We start from the raw sequence: 17,988 nt of genomic DNA, 5'->3' as shown, positions 1-17,988 counted from the left end.
TGTGTGAGATGCTCTGAAGTTTATTCTGGACTCTCTGGGGTTTAGATCCCCCCGCTGGAGGAAAAGAAACCAAAATCCCGCCCTTCCAGCTACTTTCACGGCTGCTGGCAGCAGCACACACCTGCAGCTCCTTGTAGAGCCGGTCGAGCTCAGCCGCGGCGGACCGGCTGTCGTGTCGGCCGTCCATCCTGCCGCTCCTGAGCATCTCCAGCTGTCTCGTCAGCTCCTCCACCTTGGACACGGCCAGAACAAGTTCCCTCTGCTTCTGCTGGAACACGCTATTCATATGCTCGATCTCCTCCACTAGAGTGAGAACCAGAACAGCAACAACGGTTGAAAAGAAAAATAATGGAGCACTCCCAGGCAACCGGGCTTTGCAACAAACTTCCTAACAGAGTACAGACAGTTTTCAGAAGTGTCCTAGAACCAAGCTACTTCTTTTACAAGCAACTGGAATCAACAGACATTTCTCAGTGTCTGTGCCTCTCTCTGAATGCACCTTTAGCAGAATCTGCATTGTGATTATTAAGCTCCAAATTTTAGAAACAATGACATTTATTTAAAACTTGTAATCTCAGTTTTATAGTAGTAGAGGGGGTATTAAATCACTAAAATTTTAATTAAATGGCATTGTAATGGAGGGACCAATTACACGAATAAAAATCCTAGCCTTCATCAATTTTTAGTCAAGCAGTATTTAATTAGAAAGAGGAAAAAAAAAAGCCCTACTAGTATATTTTTTCCAAAGGTAACTGAGAAAACTTGTCTAAAACACCCAGCAATGAAACTCAATTCCCAGGAACCAAAAGTATCAAAACTTCGCAGAACTGTGTTCTGAAAAACCTCGATTTGAACGTTGCATGCGCACAGTGCCATCCTGCCAGCACTCAGCACGGAGGGCTGTGAGCACCGCACTGCCCCCTGCAGTGGGGCCCTGAGCGCTGGCAGGGCCCCTCCGGACCCGTTCCCTAAGGACTCACCAAGGCGGCCATTGCTCAGCCTCTTCTGCTCCACGTGGCCCTTCAGGGCTCGAACTTTCTTTAGCTTAGCCTCCTGCTTCTCGGCCATCTCCTTCAGCTTCTTGAGCTTCTCTTGCTCAGCGACTTCTTGCTGTTGACGCTGATCTTGCTGTTTCAGAAACTTCAAGCGCTGTTCCTGAAGACAGAAGCCATCGTTGGGCACATCCCCGCAAATAGATGGGAGCAGGGCTGTAGAGGCAGGGCTGGGGCACAGCAGATGTCCTGCCCACAGCAGCAAACCTCCTTGGACAGGAGACAAAGACACAGCCTCCTGGCCCCAACCCCACACTCCCTGGAAGACCCATGAGTGAGCATTTCTGTTAGCGGTGGACCTTGGAGAGTAGGCGAACAGGGATCTGGAGCTAGTTCTCATGGACGGAGCTAAATATTGAGGAGCTCACTGTAAAGAAGGCTCTGGAGTCAGATTTGGACTCACAATGTGAGTGAGCTCTGCTTCTTACAAGCTCTGAGACTGGGCAGACTGCTACCCTCACCAAGGACACGTGTCGCCCTGTCTAAAAATGGGGGGATCAACAGCCTTGTGGGGCCACAATGAGGAGCAGATGAACCATGAAGGGTGCGTCTCCTATACAGAACCTCACCCAGCTAGTGTACATCCAGCACACACACTTAGCAAAGAGCTCAAGAGCTACTCAAGCTTCAGAAACCTACAATATAACATTTTGTTTCTAGTACACTGAAGATTTTTTTTTTTTTTCCCAATGATGTCCTCTTGGCTCCTTCTACTTTGTTCTAAATTTGGGCTTTTTTTTTTTCTTTTATTTATTATTTATGATAGTCACAGAGAGAGAGAGAGGCAGAGACATAGGCAGAGGGAGAAGCAGGCTCCAAGCACCGGGAGCCCGACGTGGGATTTGATCCCGGGTCTCCAGGATCGCCCCCTGGGCCAAAGGCAGGCGCCAAACCGCTGCGCCACCCAGGGATCCCCTGAAGAGTTTTTTTTGTTGCTGCTTTTGGATATTTTTTTTATTTTAATTTAATTTTATTTGATAGACAGCATGCACCCAAGAGGTGAAAGAGAGGAAGAGGGAGAGGGAGCAGCCAATTCCCCAATTGGGAAGCCCCAATCTGGGGCTCAATCCCAGGACCCTGAGGTCATGACCTGAGGGGAAGACAAATGCTTCACCGACTGAGCCACTCAGGTGCCCCTCAGTATATTGGTTTTAACTAAAAGTGAGTAACAGAACCACACAATTTACAATCGGGGGTAAACTTCTCAGACTAATATGCCTGAAACATAAATAACATAAAAATAGTTTCAAAATAAGACCCTGAGGTTAAAGATTTATTGTATTAATCAGCCTTTTTATTTGAATCTATGTCCCTGATACCCAGGAAATGGTGCATTGGCATCACATGGGAACCTGTCAGAAATCCACCACCTCAGATCCCAACACATACCTACTGAACCAGAATATGCATTTGTAACACAGTCCCCAGGAGATTCGCATGCATGAGAAGCAATGCTATACCTAATTTTGAAAACGCTGGTGCCTGGCGTCAGAGACGGAAACAGACACACAGGAACCCCAACAAGAGTTACATGGAGGGCCACAGGACGTGTTGCTGAGGACCCTGCACGCTAGATCGCTGAAGGTCTAGCCCAGCTCCAGTGGACTGACAGTCACCATGACAGTGGTCAGCTGCAGTTACCAAGTGTTTAGAGCAGGGATGGCAGGTGAAACCAGCCTGCTCTCTATGTGTGTGAATCAAGTTTTAAGGGATCACAGCCAGCCACCCATAGTTTATGTCTTTGGCTGCTCTTGTGCTACGACCACAACACTGAGAGGCCTGCACAGCCTACAATATTGACCACTAGTCTTTATGGAGGACATGTGGTGACACCTGTTTCAGACCACAGCCTGTGGCTGGCAGGAGAAACAGCAGGGAGACTGGTGTAGACAATAACAGGGAAGCATGTCATATTCTACCTGAGGCCAGGAGGGGGATTAGTCTGTGGGGGCAGGATGGCTCAAATAAAGGCAAGCAGTCTGTGACTGGTGCCACACAGCAGAAGGGGACAGAGTTAGCATTAGTTGACCTTAAAGTCCCTCTTCTGTAGTAATAATTCAGGACAAGGCTAGTCCAGAGCAGTTCTTACTCTCAAAGTCCAAGTATTCTTTATGCCTTTCCTGTTTTCCTAATACACAACATAACGTGGTTAATTTTGATCAGAACCAGAGGTCAAGAGACCTGGATCAACTGGGATGATCTAAAGATTTCTACAAAATGCTGTGGTAAAGAGAAGAAAGCACCACAAAGCAGATAACCTGTGGGGTGATGGTATCAACTTGTATCTTGAAGTCACTGGCTTAACAGGGTAGAACATAAACAGCTTTACACACAGATCAACAGAGAGGCCTGTCCAGGCTTTAAACAAGACCTTACCTTGGTAGCCAGCATTTGTTGCTGGGCCTCAATCTGCTGCTGCTGGCGAGATGCCATTTCCTGAAGCTCGGCCAGAGTCAGATCCATCCTCGGGCTATTAACCTACACGTGAGAACAGAAAGAATCCAGCTGCAAGATGAGCACAGAGGCCTGTGTCAGCTCCATCTGGACCCACCTGGGTCCCTTAGGACACAGTTCATGTTTCTTTCGTAACATTAAAGAGACCACTTTTATATTAATATCCCCACAACAACTAAGTTCAGATGGAAGACATGCTAATGCTCTTTTAAGTTATAAAATGTAAAACTAAACACTCTCAATAGTCAGTGACCAAAATGGAACAATTTAGAACTACCTTGTTCTGGAGTTAACTTATATTAGAAAAACAATATTTGATCACACTAAACATGGTATTGAGGCACTGGCAGATAACCCAGAAATACTGCACCAGCATTAAAAAATTCAAGGTGTGGAGTTGTCCGGAACAAACAAGATGTCCACTACATTCAACATGGTCCTAGAAGTGCTAGCCAGGGCAGCCCCCGTGGCGCAGCGGTTTAGCGCCGCCTGCAGCCCGGGGTGTGATCCTGGAGACCCGGGATCGAGTCCCACATTGGGCTTCCTGCATGGAGCCTGCTTCTCCCTCTGCCTGTCTCTGCCTCTCTCTTTGCTCTCTCTGAATGAATAAATAAATAAATCTTAAAAAAAAAAAAAAAAAAAAAAAAAAGAAGAAGTGCTAGCCAGTGCAGTAGAGCAAGAAAAAGACGTGAGTTGTATCCTATCTGGAAAGGACAGACAACAGTTACCCATAAGGAAAATGGTCTTGAATCCACAGAAGAGATACCAGAACTAAAAAGTTGTTTAGCAAGATTGCAGGATAAACAACCAATATGCAAAAATCTACTGTACTTCTTATATTAACAACCAGAAAAATTTTTTAATTTACTTATTTTTATTTAGACTTTATATATTTAACAGAGAGAGAGAGAAAACAAGCAGTCAGTGCTGCAGCAGGCAGAGAGAGAGGAAGAAGCAGGCTCCCCGCTAAGCAGGGAGCCCAACATGGGGCTCCATCCCAGGAACCTGAGATCATGACCCCAGGAGCAGATGCTGAACTGTCTTGTCTGAGCCACTCAGGTGCCCCTAAAATTTTTTTAAATACTATTTACAGTAGCATAAAAACCATGAAGCACTGAGGAATAAATTTAACAAAGGATGTACAGGACCTGCACCCCAGAAACTCAATCCCACAAGACGAGGCCTGAATAAACGGCAGTATGTTGCAGCACTCACAAGTCAAAATGCCCAGTACCGTCAAGATGGCAATTCTTCGCAAACTGATCTACGACTCAACAGAATAAAATCCCAGCAGGTTTTTTTTTGATAAATGGACAAGTGGATGGACATGCACAGGATCTAGAAAAGTCACAACAACCCCAAGAGGAATAAAGTTGGAAAACTCTCACTACTCAACTGCATGACTGAGCTGGCTTCAGGGGCCAACACAGGTAGTACTAACATCAAGACAGAGGATCGGAGAATACACAGACAGACCTGCCTGGATACAAGGCAACAAACACTGCTTGGTCAACTGGATATCCATACATCCACAGACAAAACTTTCATTCTCACACCACAACCACATGTTCACCCAAAATGAATAAAATGAAATGTAAAGTAACACTACAAAACTTCTAAATTGAGCAATTATACTTTACCAAAATTAAGAACAAGTCACAGACTAGGAAAAATATTTGCAAATCATATACTGAATAAAGGACTTGGATCCAGAATACGGAAGAATTCTCGAGCCCAATACTAAGAAAGCAAACAAACCAACAAAGAAAAATATGAAAAGATTTCAACAAAGACTTCACCAAAAAACATACACAAATGGCAAATAAGCTCATGGAAAGACACCAATATCATGGGCCATTAGAGAAATACACACTAAAGCCTCAATATACTACTCAATATACATGCCTATTAGCCAAAATTGAAAAGACTGACCATACCAAATGTTGGCAAGGATGTGGAAAGACTGGAACTCTGATATGAATGTAATATAAAACAATCACTTTGCAAAACAGTTTGGCAGCCTTATTTTTTTTTTAAGATTTTATTTATTTATTCATGAGAGACACAGAGAGAGAGGCAGAGACACAGGTAGAGGAAGAAGCAGACTCTCCACCGGGAGCCCAAAGCGGCACTCAAACCCCAGACCCCAGGATCAGGACCTACGCCAAAGGCAGACGCTCAACCACTGAGCCATACAGGCAGCCCTGGCAGCCTCTTAAAAAATGAACACACACTTACCATGTGAGCCAGCACTATTTACTCAAAAGAAATAAAAGAATATGCCCATATAAAGATTTGTACCCAAATATTGATTACAACTTGATACAGAGTGACCAAAAACTAGAAGCACCTCAATGTCCTTCAAGAGAGAAATGGAAGAACAAGCTGTGCCATATCCAGACAATGAAATGTCTCTTAGCAATAAACAGGAACCAACTACTGATACACACGACGAAATGGATAAAAATAAGAATACTGAGAAAATTCAGACAAAAGGATTATATATGGCATGACTCCATTTAGGTAAGATTCTAGAAAAATAAAAGTAATTTGTAGTGACAGAAAGTGGACCCCCCAGAGGGTCTGTGAGGATGAGGAGAGAGAGGCATGAAGGGAAGGGTTACAGAAGGACACAAGGAAACTCAGAGGGTGATGGATGTTCTCACTATCCTGATTACGGTGATGGTTTTACAGGTGTATATGTATGTAAAAACATATATGTATGTATCAAGTTGTATACTCAAAACATGTGTGGTTTATTATAGGCCAATTATACTTCAATGAAACCCAGTGAGGGAGAAAGATATATTGTGTCAAGATGCACTCAAATGCTGGTAATGGCTAAGAAGAGTTTTTGGTCATCCTTATATGAGTTTTTCATCCCTGTAAGGTAACAGTAAGATCTCAGAAGAGGAAAAAGGAGAATTTGGGGAAAGGCAGAGCAGGAGCAAATGGCCTGGATTCTCCCATAAATTTACTCTAGGTTGGGGAAAGATGAGGTAGCTAATCCCTAACAGTATTAAAAATTCTGAGCTCTGGAAACAAAATGTCTACAAGGTACCCCCCTAAAGATACTTGATACAATTCATATGCAATACCAAGAGCATTAACATGTAACTTTTCATTTTACTAAAGCCATTATAGCAAAAAATAAAATCATACACATGCAAAAATTTCTCCCTTAAACTTGCCCACTATTTGTTTTGTTCTGAATTTGCTGTGTGCCCAGCATCTAACTGCTCTCAATAGTCAGCTATGTAAAGATCATTAAAATTAATCCTTTCTATGAAATAAATTTAAAACAACCCTTTAAAAAGCAGGCCATCCGGGGCCCCTTGGGAGCTCAGTCAGTGAAGCATTTGCCTTCTGCTCAGGTCATGATCTCAGGGCCCTGGGATGGAGCCCCATGTCGGGCTCACTGGTCAACTGGGAGTCTGCTTCTCCCTCTGTCCCTCACCCCTGCTTGTGCATTCTCTTTCTCTCTCTGTCTCCACCTCTCAAATAAATAAATAAATCTTTAAAAAAAACAAAAAGCTAAGATCCTTCATAAGGCAGTGAGTTAACAAAGTAGCATTGAAGCAGCAATGAGCCAAAGGGAAATGTTACAAGAGTAGCAGGCTCTCAGCATTCATGCATATCACTTACCCCGTTCTCCTTCCTTCGATGTTCACCAGGGACTTTCACGCCATTTCTCTTTACACTTGGATCCTGAGACCGTGATCCACTCACTAAGCACAAAATTCAAAAACAGTGCATTAACACCAGAGTTGGCAGACACTGCAAGTACTGGCTCATCTCTGAGCTCCGCGATTATTGCTCCTGGGTATCTTAAGTAGAAATATACCGTAAACCAAGTATTTTCTCATAGCAATGGAGAAAGTCTCATAATTCTGCCTGTTTTGGAAAACCGTACTTGGAATGGTGAATAGTCAGGACCAGAAAATTATCACGTGCTGGCTGCTCCCACGAGAGTCACACAAGCCTGACACCAGAGGAGGGAAAACCGACAACAGGAGTGTACTTCTGATGGGTCATGCGTACCAACTGTTCGCAGGCTCCTGGGACTCTATTTAGCTACTTAGAGTACTAAAGTCAAGAACTTCCACTGGAAGGAACAAGTGAAAATTAAGTCAATCCATCCTTGTGCTCATTAATCATGCTTCTAACTCACACAGAATAGTAGTAACTAAAGACAGAACAAGAGGGGCTCTGCATATTTGGTTTACTGAGGGCATTTTATGGTAATTCACAAGTAGTACAAAGCACGTCCCCATTTATTTCAGTGAAAAATTTCTATTTTCTTAGCTTAGAAAAGTACTAACTGGAAAACACTATATTCTTTTTTGGCTAAAAAGAATTTTTCAAGTCAAAACATATAGCTCTCTCAGTATCACGTGCTGTATCAGAAAATAATCTTAATTTAAACTGATACATTTTTAGAAATTAACAGTGTCAAAACATTTTTAAATGTATGAAACTAAACTTCTCCTTGTAGTTCCCAGAGATCAGAAAACGCATTATCTCCCAAGAAGTTTTGAATCAAAATTTCTTCTGAATTAAATGTCTATGATACCTACTTAACAGACTCCCACGCCAATAAATAAAGGTCTGTCCTCAGCACCAGGTATGACACATACACCTAACTCGAAAGCATTTGCTTTATTTTTAAAATACTGTTCCATCCTCTGACAACACAGCTTGGGTAATCTGTCACAATATTTCTACAAGAAAAAAAAAATCCACCATTTAAGAATTTACCATTTAATTGCCTTCTTTGCTGCCTAAGAGAGAGGACTCAGCCAGTGGGAGCATATTCAGGACATAATTAGAAACAGCTCCCATCCTTGCTCGGGCCCAGGCCCTGGCTAAGGAGACAAGAGTGTGGCAGCCCTGTCCTCACCCGCAGTCCAGAAGTCTGCGCAGAAAGGCCCACTTGTGGAGCCAGCGAATTGCTGCCATATCCCAGTTCAAACACCGTGTGGCACTGGTGTTTGCCAAGATGGAAACAGCTCCTTCATCTTCAGCCTCTATTTCTCACCTTACAGACACACTGAGACAGCACTACTGAGAGGCTCTTTAATAATTTACCCACTATGTATATACCAGATACGCGAACTGTTAGGTGAACAGGTAAAATTCCTTCTTCCAAGAGGATGTGTGCAGTAACAGAAACAAAAAGACAAAATTGGCGAATGCAGATGCCAATTTAAAACTACAAGGGCAGCAGCTTAGGAAAGAAATAAGTGCTTATATAAAGCAAAATCACAGACACCAGTGCTGCTGAAAAGCACGTGGCCGGACTGGCTGAGAGGACTCAGCTGCACTCCTGGCCCCATCTTGGGCACATCAGACAGGTTAGGTCACCCGAGTGCTAGCACTTTTCACCCGCAGAGTGGAGGAGTCCACACTAAGTCACTCTAGGGCCCCCCTACACACACGCCACATTTAATAATCTCTAATTGCTGGGCACCATATGCATGTGCAGTAAAATTGAGATGTTAGAATACATGATAATTAACATCTATGACCTACATTCCTGCTCCCGAGAATAGGAGCCTGAGGTCACAAATCCTCAACCTCCCATTTTAAAAGTTCTCTCATTTTTAGAAATACCTAGTAATCCTGCTTAACAAGTGACTTCCCCTGGAACAGAGCTTCCCCACCATTCTGACTAGAAACAAGGCCACCAGGGTCCCCGAGATGACTGCACCCTCGGGGTCTGGCTCCTTTCAGTCCACCATTCCTCTTCCTCTTCTCCCTCTGTTCTACATCTACACAGAGCACCTGACTCCCATCCAAAGCCAGCCTCTCAGCCTCTAATTCTGGCTCGCTTCGTGGCCAAATGGAGCCCTCATCACCTAGAAGTCTCCCTCTGGAATCTTATATTCAGATATCTCCCTTTTGAACCCTAACTTCCTCTCACTACACCTGCTCCCAAGCCTGAGACTGTGGTCTCTGTCCCTGCCAACTATCTCCCCACAGCCCTCTCCTCCTCCCCTCCTCACAAGCTCATATGCTGTCCTGCCCACGGCCTCCTCTCCCCGTCCATGGACCCTTCTCTGAATCAGGCTAGCAAAACCCCAAGACTGGGTCAATCCAACCATCTTACAACCGTCCGGGATGCCAAGCCCAGCTGGAGGGAATGCCCCATGGTCTCACCTGCTCCCTAGCATCCTGACACCCTTACCAGAGGCTCACTTGTTCCCCACAATAGCTCACACTGGCCTCTACACCCTCCCACCTCAGAGAAAACAATCAGACAAGAAGCTCGTCCACCTGATTCCACAAAGCACACACGCCCACCATCATCCCCAGGCAGTTCTCTCTCCCTCTGCTTACAGATGAGGGCTCCGGGGCTGAGGGCACACCTTCTCAGGCACACATTCCCTCTCCCACATTTCAGCATTCTGCTCTAGAGACTCATTCCCACCTGCTTCTCTCGCCTCTTCAAACAAAACAAATCAAAGAAAACCACATCCTTTCCTCCCCAACAATCAGGTACTCAGAAGCTGGTCTGTCCTCAGGCTTCCACTTCCCTTTCTGTCCTGCACCCCTCACGTTACGTGGCTCCTGACCACCCCCAGCTCCTCCAACATGGGAGTCAAAGTCCACAGCTCTGTTAAGATTCACATAATGCTACCCACCCGTGTCCCTGCCAGGGGGCCGTTCATGACGAAGGAAGAAACGGACTTCATTCCTCTGACTTCCAAACCTCTGCAGAACATCAAACATCCGCTCATTATCAGCAACTGGACGTTCTAAAGGAAACAAACAGAAATACATGATTTGCAGGTACAAGAAGCATTTACTATCCATCCTTAATGCAAATTATGCCTGTAGGAAATACTATGCATCTTACATGATGTTTTCTCACTAAAAGAGCCCTTGAAATTGGTATATATATAAAACAGAATGCTACTCAGCCAACAGAAAGAATGAAATCTTGCCATTTGCAATGATGTAGATGGAACTAGAGGGTGTTATGTGAAGCAAAATAAAATAAGTCAAAGAGGGATCCCTGGGTGGCGCAGCGGTTTAGCGCCTGCCTTTGGCCCAGGGCGCGATCCTGGAGACCCGGGATCGAATCCCACATCGGGCTCCTGGTGCATGGAGCCTGCTTCTCCCTCTGCCTGTGTCTCTGCCTCTCTCTCTCTCTCTCTCTGTATGACTATCATAAATAAATAAAAATAAAAAAAAATAAAGTAATTTTCAAAAAAAAAAAAAATAAGTCAAAGATAATTATGTTATTTCACTCATATGTGGAATTGAAGCAAAACAGAGGGTCATATGGGAAAGAAAGGAAAAAAGAAAACAAGATGAGATCAGAGAGGGAGACAAACCATAAGAGACTCTTAATCACAGGAAACAAACTGAGGGTTGCTGGAGAGGAGTGGGGTGGGGGAACAGGGTCACTGGGTGATGGGCATAAAGGAGGGCACATGATGTGATGAGCACCGGGTGTTATATAAGACTGATCAATCACTGACCTCTACCTCTGAAACTATTAACACATTATATTTTAATTAAATTTAAATAAAATTTCAAAAAGGAAAAAGAAAAAGAAAAAAAAAGAAAGAAAGCATCACAAGTTTTCCACACACACAGCCAGTGTAGAGTCAATGGGCATTGGAAAGGAGAATGCATCTGGGCCGGATACCAGGAGCATGGGAGTGTAACTCAGTGCTCCCGACAGGCCACAGGCTTGCTTGAACTCAGGGAGTTTCAGAAGTCGCTGTAAACTATTAGGATGGACTCTGATGTCCCTTCCAACTCAAACATTCTAGGGTTCTTTAAATATAAATGAAAAATTAAAAATAACTTTCTAGATAAATAGCCCAGGGGTGCCTGGGTGGCTCAGTCGGTTGAGCAGACTCTTGATGTCAGCTCAGGATCATGAGTTCAAGCCCTCACATGGGGCTTACTTGGTGCAAAATCGGCTCAGGATTCTCTCTCCCTTAGCCCTTCCCCCGGCTCATGCACATGTGCTCTCTAAATAAATAAAATCTTTACATATAGTTTAGCTTTACTATCTATTAGACTATTTTTAAATTATAATTCTATAAACCATGTTAAAAAAAAATCCAAAGAAAAGGCTATTTACTACACTGAAAATATACTTGGCCCTTGAATAACATCGGCGTGATCCACCCAGGTCCACATATATAGGAGGTTTTTTTGATAAACACAGTCCTGAAATATATTTTCTTTTCCTTAAAAAAAATTTTTTTTTTAGATTCATTTCTTTTAAAAAGAGAGAGTGAGAGCGAGTGAGCAGGGATAGGCAGACAGAGAATCTCTAGTAGACCCCACTGAGCACAGAGCCTAATGCGGGGCATGATCTCTTGACCCTGAAATCACAACCTGAGCTGACATCAAGAGTTGGATGCCTAACTGACGGGCCATCCAGGTACCCTATGATTTTCTTAATAGCACTTTTTTCTCTCCAGCAAACTCAATTAAAGAACACAGTAAATAATACATAACACACAAAATATGTTAATCAACTGCTGACATGCTCAGCAAGGATTCTAGCCAACACCAGGCTGTAAGTGGTGAAGTTTGCGGGGGGAGGTGAGTCAAAAGTCCCATGTGGATTTGACTACATGAGGGGTTGGTGCCCTGAGCCCCAACATTGTTCAAAGGTCACCTGTATTTATTCAGCCTTCTTTCAGTGAAATTGTTAGTTGTCAAACTTCTCTAGAGACAAAAAGAAGGACACAGAATACTCTAAGAGATGGGCACTTCCAGAGAAACCATGTGTCTTAAGCTCCCCTCAAAATATCTTCAACCTTGGGGATGCCTGGCTCAGCAGTTTAGTGCCTGCCTTCAGCCCAGGGTATGGTCCCGGAGTCCCAGGATCAAGTCCCACATCAGGCTCCCTGAAGGGAGCCAGCTTCTCCCTCTGCCTGTGTCTCTGCCTCTCTCTCTCTCTCTCTCTCTCTGTGTCTCTCATGAATGAATAAATAAAATCTTTAAAAAATATATATATATCTTCAACCTCAAGGATCTGGATATAAAAACCAAACCTACTGTTCAAGGATACAACTGCTAAAATCAGAGATACTCCAGTGCTGTATGTGTAAGTTCTAATAGAATGCAGAAAGAGCCTAAGATAGGCAGTGCACCTGCCCATAATCAGAGCCACTATGCCAGCCCCTGCCATCACCAATAGGACAGAGACTAGAGCAGCCATGGTTGTGGACTGGCCATGAACTCAATCTGCTCAGCCACAACAAAGTACAGTTCTGCTTCCAGTCACAGCACAGTAACAGGTGTTATAGTAACAGAGGCAGCCCTCCTCTTCCCTAAACCAGAGAAATGCTAAGACCCCCAAAAGGAAATATCTCTAGCAGGTAAGCACCCCCCAAAAGAAGTCTGAGTGGACCTTCCACCTCCTGACCAAACATGCATGGGGTTGTGCAAGCACACAAACTCCTTTAAAAATCTGAGGTGATGGGCAGCCCCGGTGGCGTAGCGGTTTAGCGCCGCCTGCAGCCCGGGGTGTGATCCTGGAGACTCGGGATCGAGTACCACGTCGGGCTCCCTGCATGGAGCCTGCTTCTCCCTCTGCCTGTGTCTCTGCCTCTCTCTCCTCGCTCTCTCTGAATGAATGAATAAATAAATCTTTAAAAAAAAAAAAAAAAATCTGAGGTGATGCCACACGTTCCAGGAGCGCAGAGGAGAAAGGCCAGGATGCAGCTACACGCACTGCAACACCCCTCACAGGCCCTGCAAGTCCCCTACAAACCCTGCCTGCTCCGAAGGCAGTGTAAGGGTTACAGAGATCTTCAGTTATAAAGCTAGGAACGATGGAGACAGGATTTTGATGCCCAAGACCTTGCTCCTAATCAGAGCATCATACAAACCAACCTCAAAAATCAATTATGGGACACCTGGGTGGCTCAGTGGTTGGGTGTCTGCCTTCAGTTCAGGGCATGATCCTGGAGACCTGGGATCGGGTCCCACATCAGGCTCCCTGCATGGAGCCTGCTTCTCCCCCTGCCTGTGTCTCTGCCTCTCTCTCTCTCTCTCTCTCTGTGTGTGTGTGTCTCTCATGATTAAATAAATAAAATCTTTTTTAAAAAATCAATTATGAATTCACCACAATCAATCAAAATCCCAGTAGGACTTTCCATGGAACCTTCAAGGTCATTCTAAAATTTATCTGTAAAAGAAAAAATACAAGGATAGCTCAAGTATTTTTTGAAAAAGCAGAATGATGAAATAAAACCACTTGTCTTACAAACACTTAACCTATCATCAAACTCTAGTAATCAGAACCATTTGGTTCTGCCATAAAGAAGAAGACAAAAGTAACAGACTAAAGCTTATAGAAGCACAATTTCACACAAGATCTAACGTGGCATACAGGGATGTTTCATGTTAGTAAGAAACCACTGTTAGGGATCCCTGGGTGGCGCAGCGCTTTGGCGCCTGCCTTTGGCCCAGGGCGCGATCCTGGAGACCCGGGATCGAATCCCACGTCGGGCTCCTGGTGCATGGAGCCTGCTTCTCCCTCTGCCTATATCTCTGCCTCTCTCTCTCTCTCTCTGTGACTATCATAAATAAATAAAAATTTAAAAAAATTAAAAAAAAAAAAAAAAAAGAAACCACTGTTAGTGACGGACCTCAGACAATTCACTATCCATTTGGGGACAATTCACTATCCATTCGGGAAACAACTATTGCTCCCTAACTCACCCGAGTCACAAAATTAATGGGGGAGAGAAGGAAAATTCTTTCAAACTTACAGCATTACATAACAGGAGAGTAGGTTTACAGCCTTGCAGCAAGGAAAGGATCCTTGTAAATCACACAAACAGGCCTGGGATCCAGAATAGTTGTTTTTGTTTTTAAATGCCTACAAATCAAGAGGCAAACACCAAGGGAAACATGAACAAAGACTACAGAGAAACAGATTTTTTAAAAATGGAAACTCAAGGGAGGCTGCTGGCTCAGTCGGAGGAGTATGAGACTCTTAAGCTCAGGTCGGGAGTCCCAGCCCCATTGTGGGTGTGGAGCTTCCTTAAAATGTAAACAAAACAAAACAAAAAACTTGTTTTAAGATTATTTATTTAAGACAGAGCAAGTGCACATGCATGAACAAAGGGAAGGGCAAAGGGAGAAGCAGACTCCACAATGAGCAGGGAGCCTGACAAGGGACTTGATCCCAGGACCCCAAGATTGTGACCTGGGCCGAAGGCACATGCTCAACCCACTGAGCCATCCAGGCGTCTCCTCACCCAAAAAAAAAAAAAAAAAAAAAAAAAAATTTTTAATTAATAAAAATGGATACCCCAATGGACAATAAACAAATGAAAAAATGGGCAACCTTAGCAAAAATTAAAATATTATTGTATCAAGTGTTGACGTTAGATTCTTTCAGAAATAACTAGTAGGGGTGTGAGCAGACAGCCTTTGTGGAGGGCAATCTGGCACCATAAATTTTAAAGTGTTTGAACCTTTAAGCTATTTCATTTCGTGGTGTCTACTCCAGAGAAACAGCTGCATGGATCAAGAAGCTCCTAAAAGGACCTTTGCTGCAGCATGTATAAAAACAAGGAGTGTCAGGGCACCTGGGTGGTTCAGTCAGTTGTTTCTGACTCTGGGTTTCAGCTCAGTCATAATCTTGGGGTCATGAGATCGAGCCCCACAGTTGTCCCTACACTTAGTGCAGAATCTGCTTTAGATTCTCTCCCTCCTGCTCTGCTCCCCCTGTTTTAAAACAACAAAATGTTTTAAAAATAAAATTAAAAACAAGAAAAAAAAATTAAAAACAAGAGTAGAATTAATGTAGGCATAAAAGTGGTTAGATCAATTACACTTTATGCATACTATGGAAAATTATGTGACTATTAAAAATAATGATATCAGGGCAGCCTGGGTGACTCAGTGGTTTGGCGCTGCCTTCAGCCCAGGGCCTGATCCTGGAGACCCGGGTTCGGGTCCTGTGTTGGATTCCCTGCGTGGAGCCTGCTTCTCTCTCTGCCTGTGTCTCTGCCTTTCTCTCTCTGGGTCTCTCCTGAATAAATAAATAAAATATTTTTAAAAAATTTTTAAAAATAATGATATCAGGGGCTTCGGTTAAGTGTCCGATTCTTGGTTTCAGCTCAGGTCATGATCTCAGGTGCATGTGTTTGGGGCTACGTGGATTCAAAAGGCAATAAATGAATAAACACACAAAACCAGAGGATTCAATCAGGGTGGCATCATGGCCACTGTAACAGAATGCTCCAGGAAAGTCTCTCCTGGAGGAGGTAACATTCCAGCTTAAGTCCAGGCGGCAAAACCTGGAGAGCAACATAGGCAGTGGGAAGAGCTAGTGCCAAGAGTCCAAAGGTGGGAAGGAGCTTTGTTTACTTAGGAACATCAGAAAAGCTGCAGACGAGGAGAATGGTACCCGATGACAACACAGACTTCACAATCCAAGATCAGAAGTCTGGATTTGATTCTAAGTAGAAAAGAAAGGCACAGAGAAGTGAAAGGTCAGACTATCACATTTTCATTTGAAAAGGATCATGTGGGTTTCTTTATGTGAATAGTCTAATCTAGCTCTTTTGTGAAGGGAAAAGAAGTAAACAATTCAGGGAGAGAGCACAAGACCTTCTAGAACACCCAACGGTAAGAAAGTCAGCCAAAGAGGAACAAGAGGCCTGGGCCTAGGCCTGGGAGGCAGGGAGCACTCAGCTGTGGGCAGGTATTACGAATGGTGTGGACCTAATTAACACAGTGTGCAACCATGCTGGAACGTTTGGCACCCCCAGAAGAGGAAAAGAAGCAGTGGGAGGTCACCCAGGCTGTAAAGGAACAAGGCAGAAATTATGGAAAATTACTCACACATCTACAAACTCCTAAAAGGCCAGAAAAAGACCAGGCTGTCCCATTTTAGAGCTCCAAAGGACTATAGTGAGGGATTGATTTCAAAGCTTAAAATAATGCCTATGATTTCAGCACTGCCATTTGCCACCATGGTAACTCGACACTGAATAGCTTTCCCTGAAAACCTACAAAAACTTGGAGGGCAAAGCAATCAGGATGCCTCAAATGTCTAATTCAGTCAAGCTGCAGCGTACAGAAAGTACTACTTCTTGAGCATTTTACGGGTATGCCCCAGAAGCTTCCACTGGTGTGCCACCTGCCTGTCTTTTGACCTTTCACACTGCGGGGTCCTCACTGTACTGTAGGAAAGGACAAGAGCAGAGAGGCTCCCTCTGTCACAGTGAAGCTATGCCCTGAGGACAAGCGCACTGCACGCTGTCACGTCCAAACGTCAGCAGTAATAAGCAGCAGCCTAAGAGCCCAGGTCCCATACCGGAGCCACACCACACTTCAGCTAGATGGCACTCGCTCTCGCCGGGCTCTTTGCACAGATCCACCACATCTCTGCACATCGTCTCAGGGGTCACTGGAACCTCGGTGAAGTGCTGCTCGCTGTCACTGAGGTACACGGTGAGAAACATCTGCCAACAGAGAGAGACAGCAGCTGTCAGTGTCCACACTGGCAGGTTTCACTCTTTACCCACCTGGGATTGTGTTTTACCCTACATTCACTCAACTCAGGGAATACCTCCTCCACGCAAGTCAACGTGTATCAGGATAAAATACAAACAATGTGGAAGAAATCCCGCTGTGGCCATCTATCCCATGAAAATAATTCTTCTAACAAAAAGAGAATGCAAAGGCTTTGGAACATCCACTCTGTGGACCAGCACATATTCTATAACGATGATTAATGGGCCACCAACACAGGAAAAAGCTGGGATTCTTAAGGCCATAAAACAGCAGAATGAGCAGAATTTGCAGGGCCCTCAGGACTACATAGGCCTGCCCACAGCCACGCACCTCCCCCTCCAGCTCGGACTTCCTCACCCACCCCACCCCCAAGGAGGGGGCAGAAAGCTGCATTACGCTCTTCTGTGCAAAAAGGCAGCACCTGGTTAGGGACAGTGACAGACACAGGTAAGCCCGTCAGGCCCAGTGCCACAGGGGTGCAGTCGGGTGAGAGGAGGAGCCATGCAGGGGAAGACACACCCCCAGGTAAGGACACTCAGCACCAGGCACCTTCCAGCTCGTCTTTCACCCCAACCACATTTTCTTAAGGTCATTGAGTCCTCCTTTCTTACAGCCAATGCTTGCTACTCACGTGAGCACATGCCATATAGAAAGTCACCCGGAACATGAGAACACATTGGAGTAACCCAGAAAAATTAACACTGTGGGTACTGTTGAAATGGTAAATTAACATGAAAAACTGTACAGCTTCCCAGGGTGAGCTGAGAAGTTTTCAAGCTAATTATACCCGGTTCTTCCCATCCTGACAAACCGTATTAATAAAGACATTCAGTTCCGGGCCTCAAACAGACAGGAAGGCAGCACTTTAAAACCACACAGAAATCCTAAAGCCTTGACAAAAATCACTTGGAAAAAAATAACAAAGATTCACTAAGCTCACAGAATCCCCTCTGCTGCTGCTCTGACAAAA

At 44.4% G+C, this 17,988-nt stretch overlaps 1 protein-coding gene across 5 annotated transcripts in view; it reads right to left on the bottom strand.

The window, feature by feature from the left end:
* The window catches only part of TP53BP2 (tumor protein p53 binding protein 2), a 55,943-nt gene that overhangs the window by 16,571 nt on the left and 21,384 nt on the right, over positions 1–17,988 (bottom strand). For 2 of the 5 annotated variants that reach the window (XM_038542890.1, XM_038542891.1), the window contains exons 2-7: positions 16,819–16,966; positions 10,151–10,264; positions 7,152–7,234; positions 3,429–3,530; positions 981–1,155; positions 122–303 (exon numbers count right to left, since the gene is read on the bottom strand). In XM_038542890.1, the coding sequence (XP_038398818.1) occupies positions 122–303; positions 981–1,155; positions 3,429–3,530; positions 7,152–7,234; positions 10,151–10,264; positions 16,819–16,966 (804 nt within the window). Of the gene's footprint in view, positions 1–121; positions 304–980; positions 1,156–3,428; positions 3,531–7,151; positions 7,235–10,150; positions 10,265–13,608; positions 13,672–14,257; positions 14,368–16,818; positions 16,967–17,988 lie in introns of those variants that run through there. The other 3 variants (XM_038542892.1, XM_038542893.1, XM_038542894.1) reach the window with 3 other exon arrangements.

The sequence above is a fragment of the Canis lupus genome, chromosome 7 (genome assembly GCF_011100685.1).
Source record: "Canis lupus familiaris isolate Mischka breed German Shepherd chromosome 7, alternate assembly UU_Cfam_GSD_1.0, whole genome shotgun sequence".
Classification (NCBI taxonomy): Eukaryota; Metazoa; Chordata; class Mammalia; order Carnivora; family Canidae; genus Canis; species Canis lupus.
This window is presented reverse-complemented; position numbering and strand designations above follow the sequence as displayed.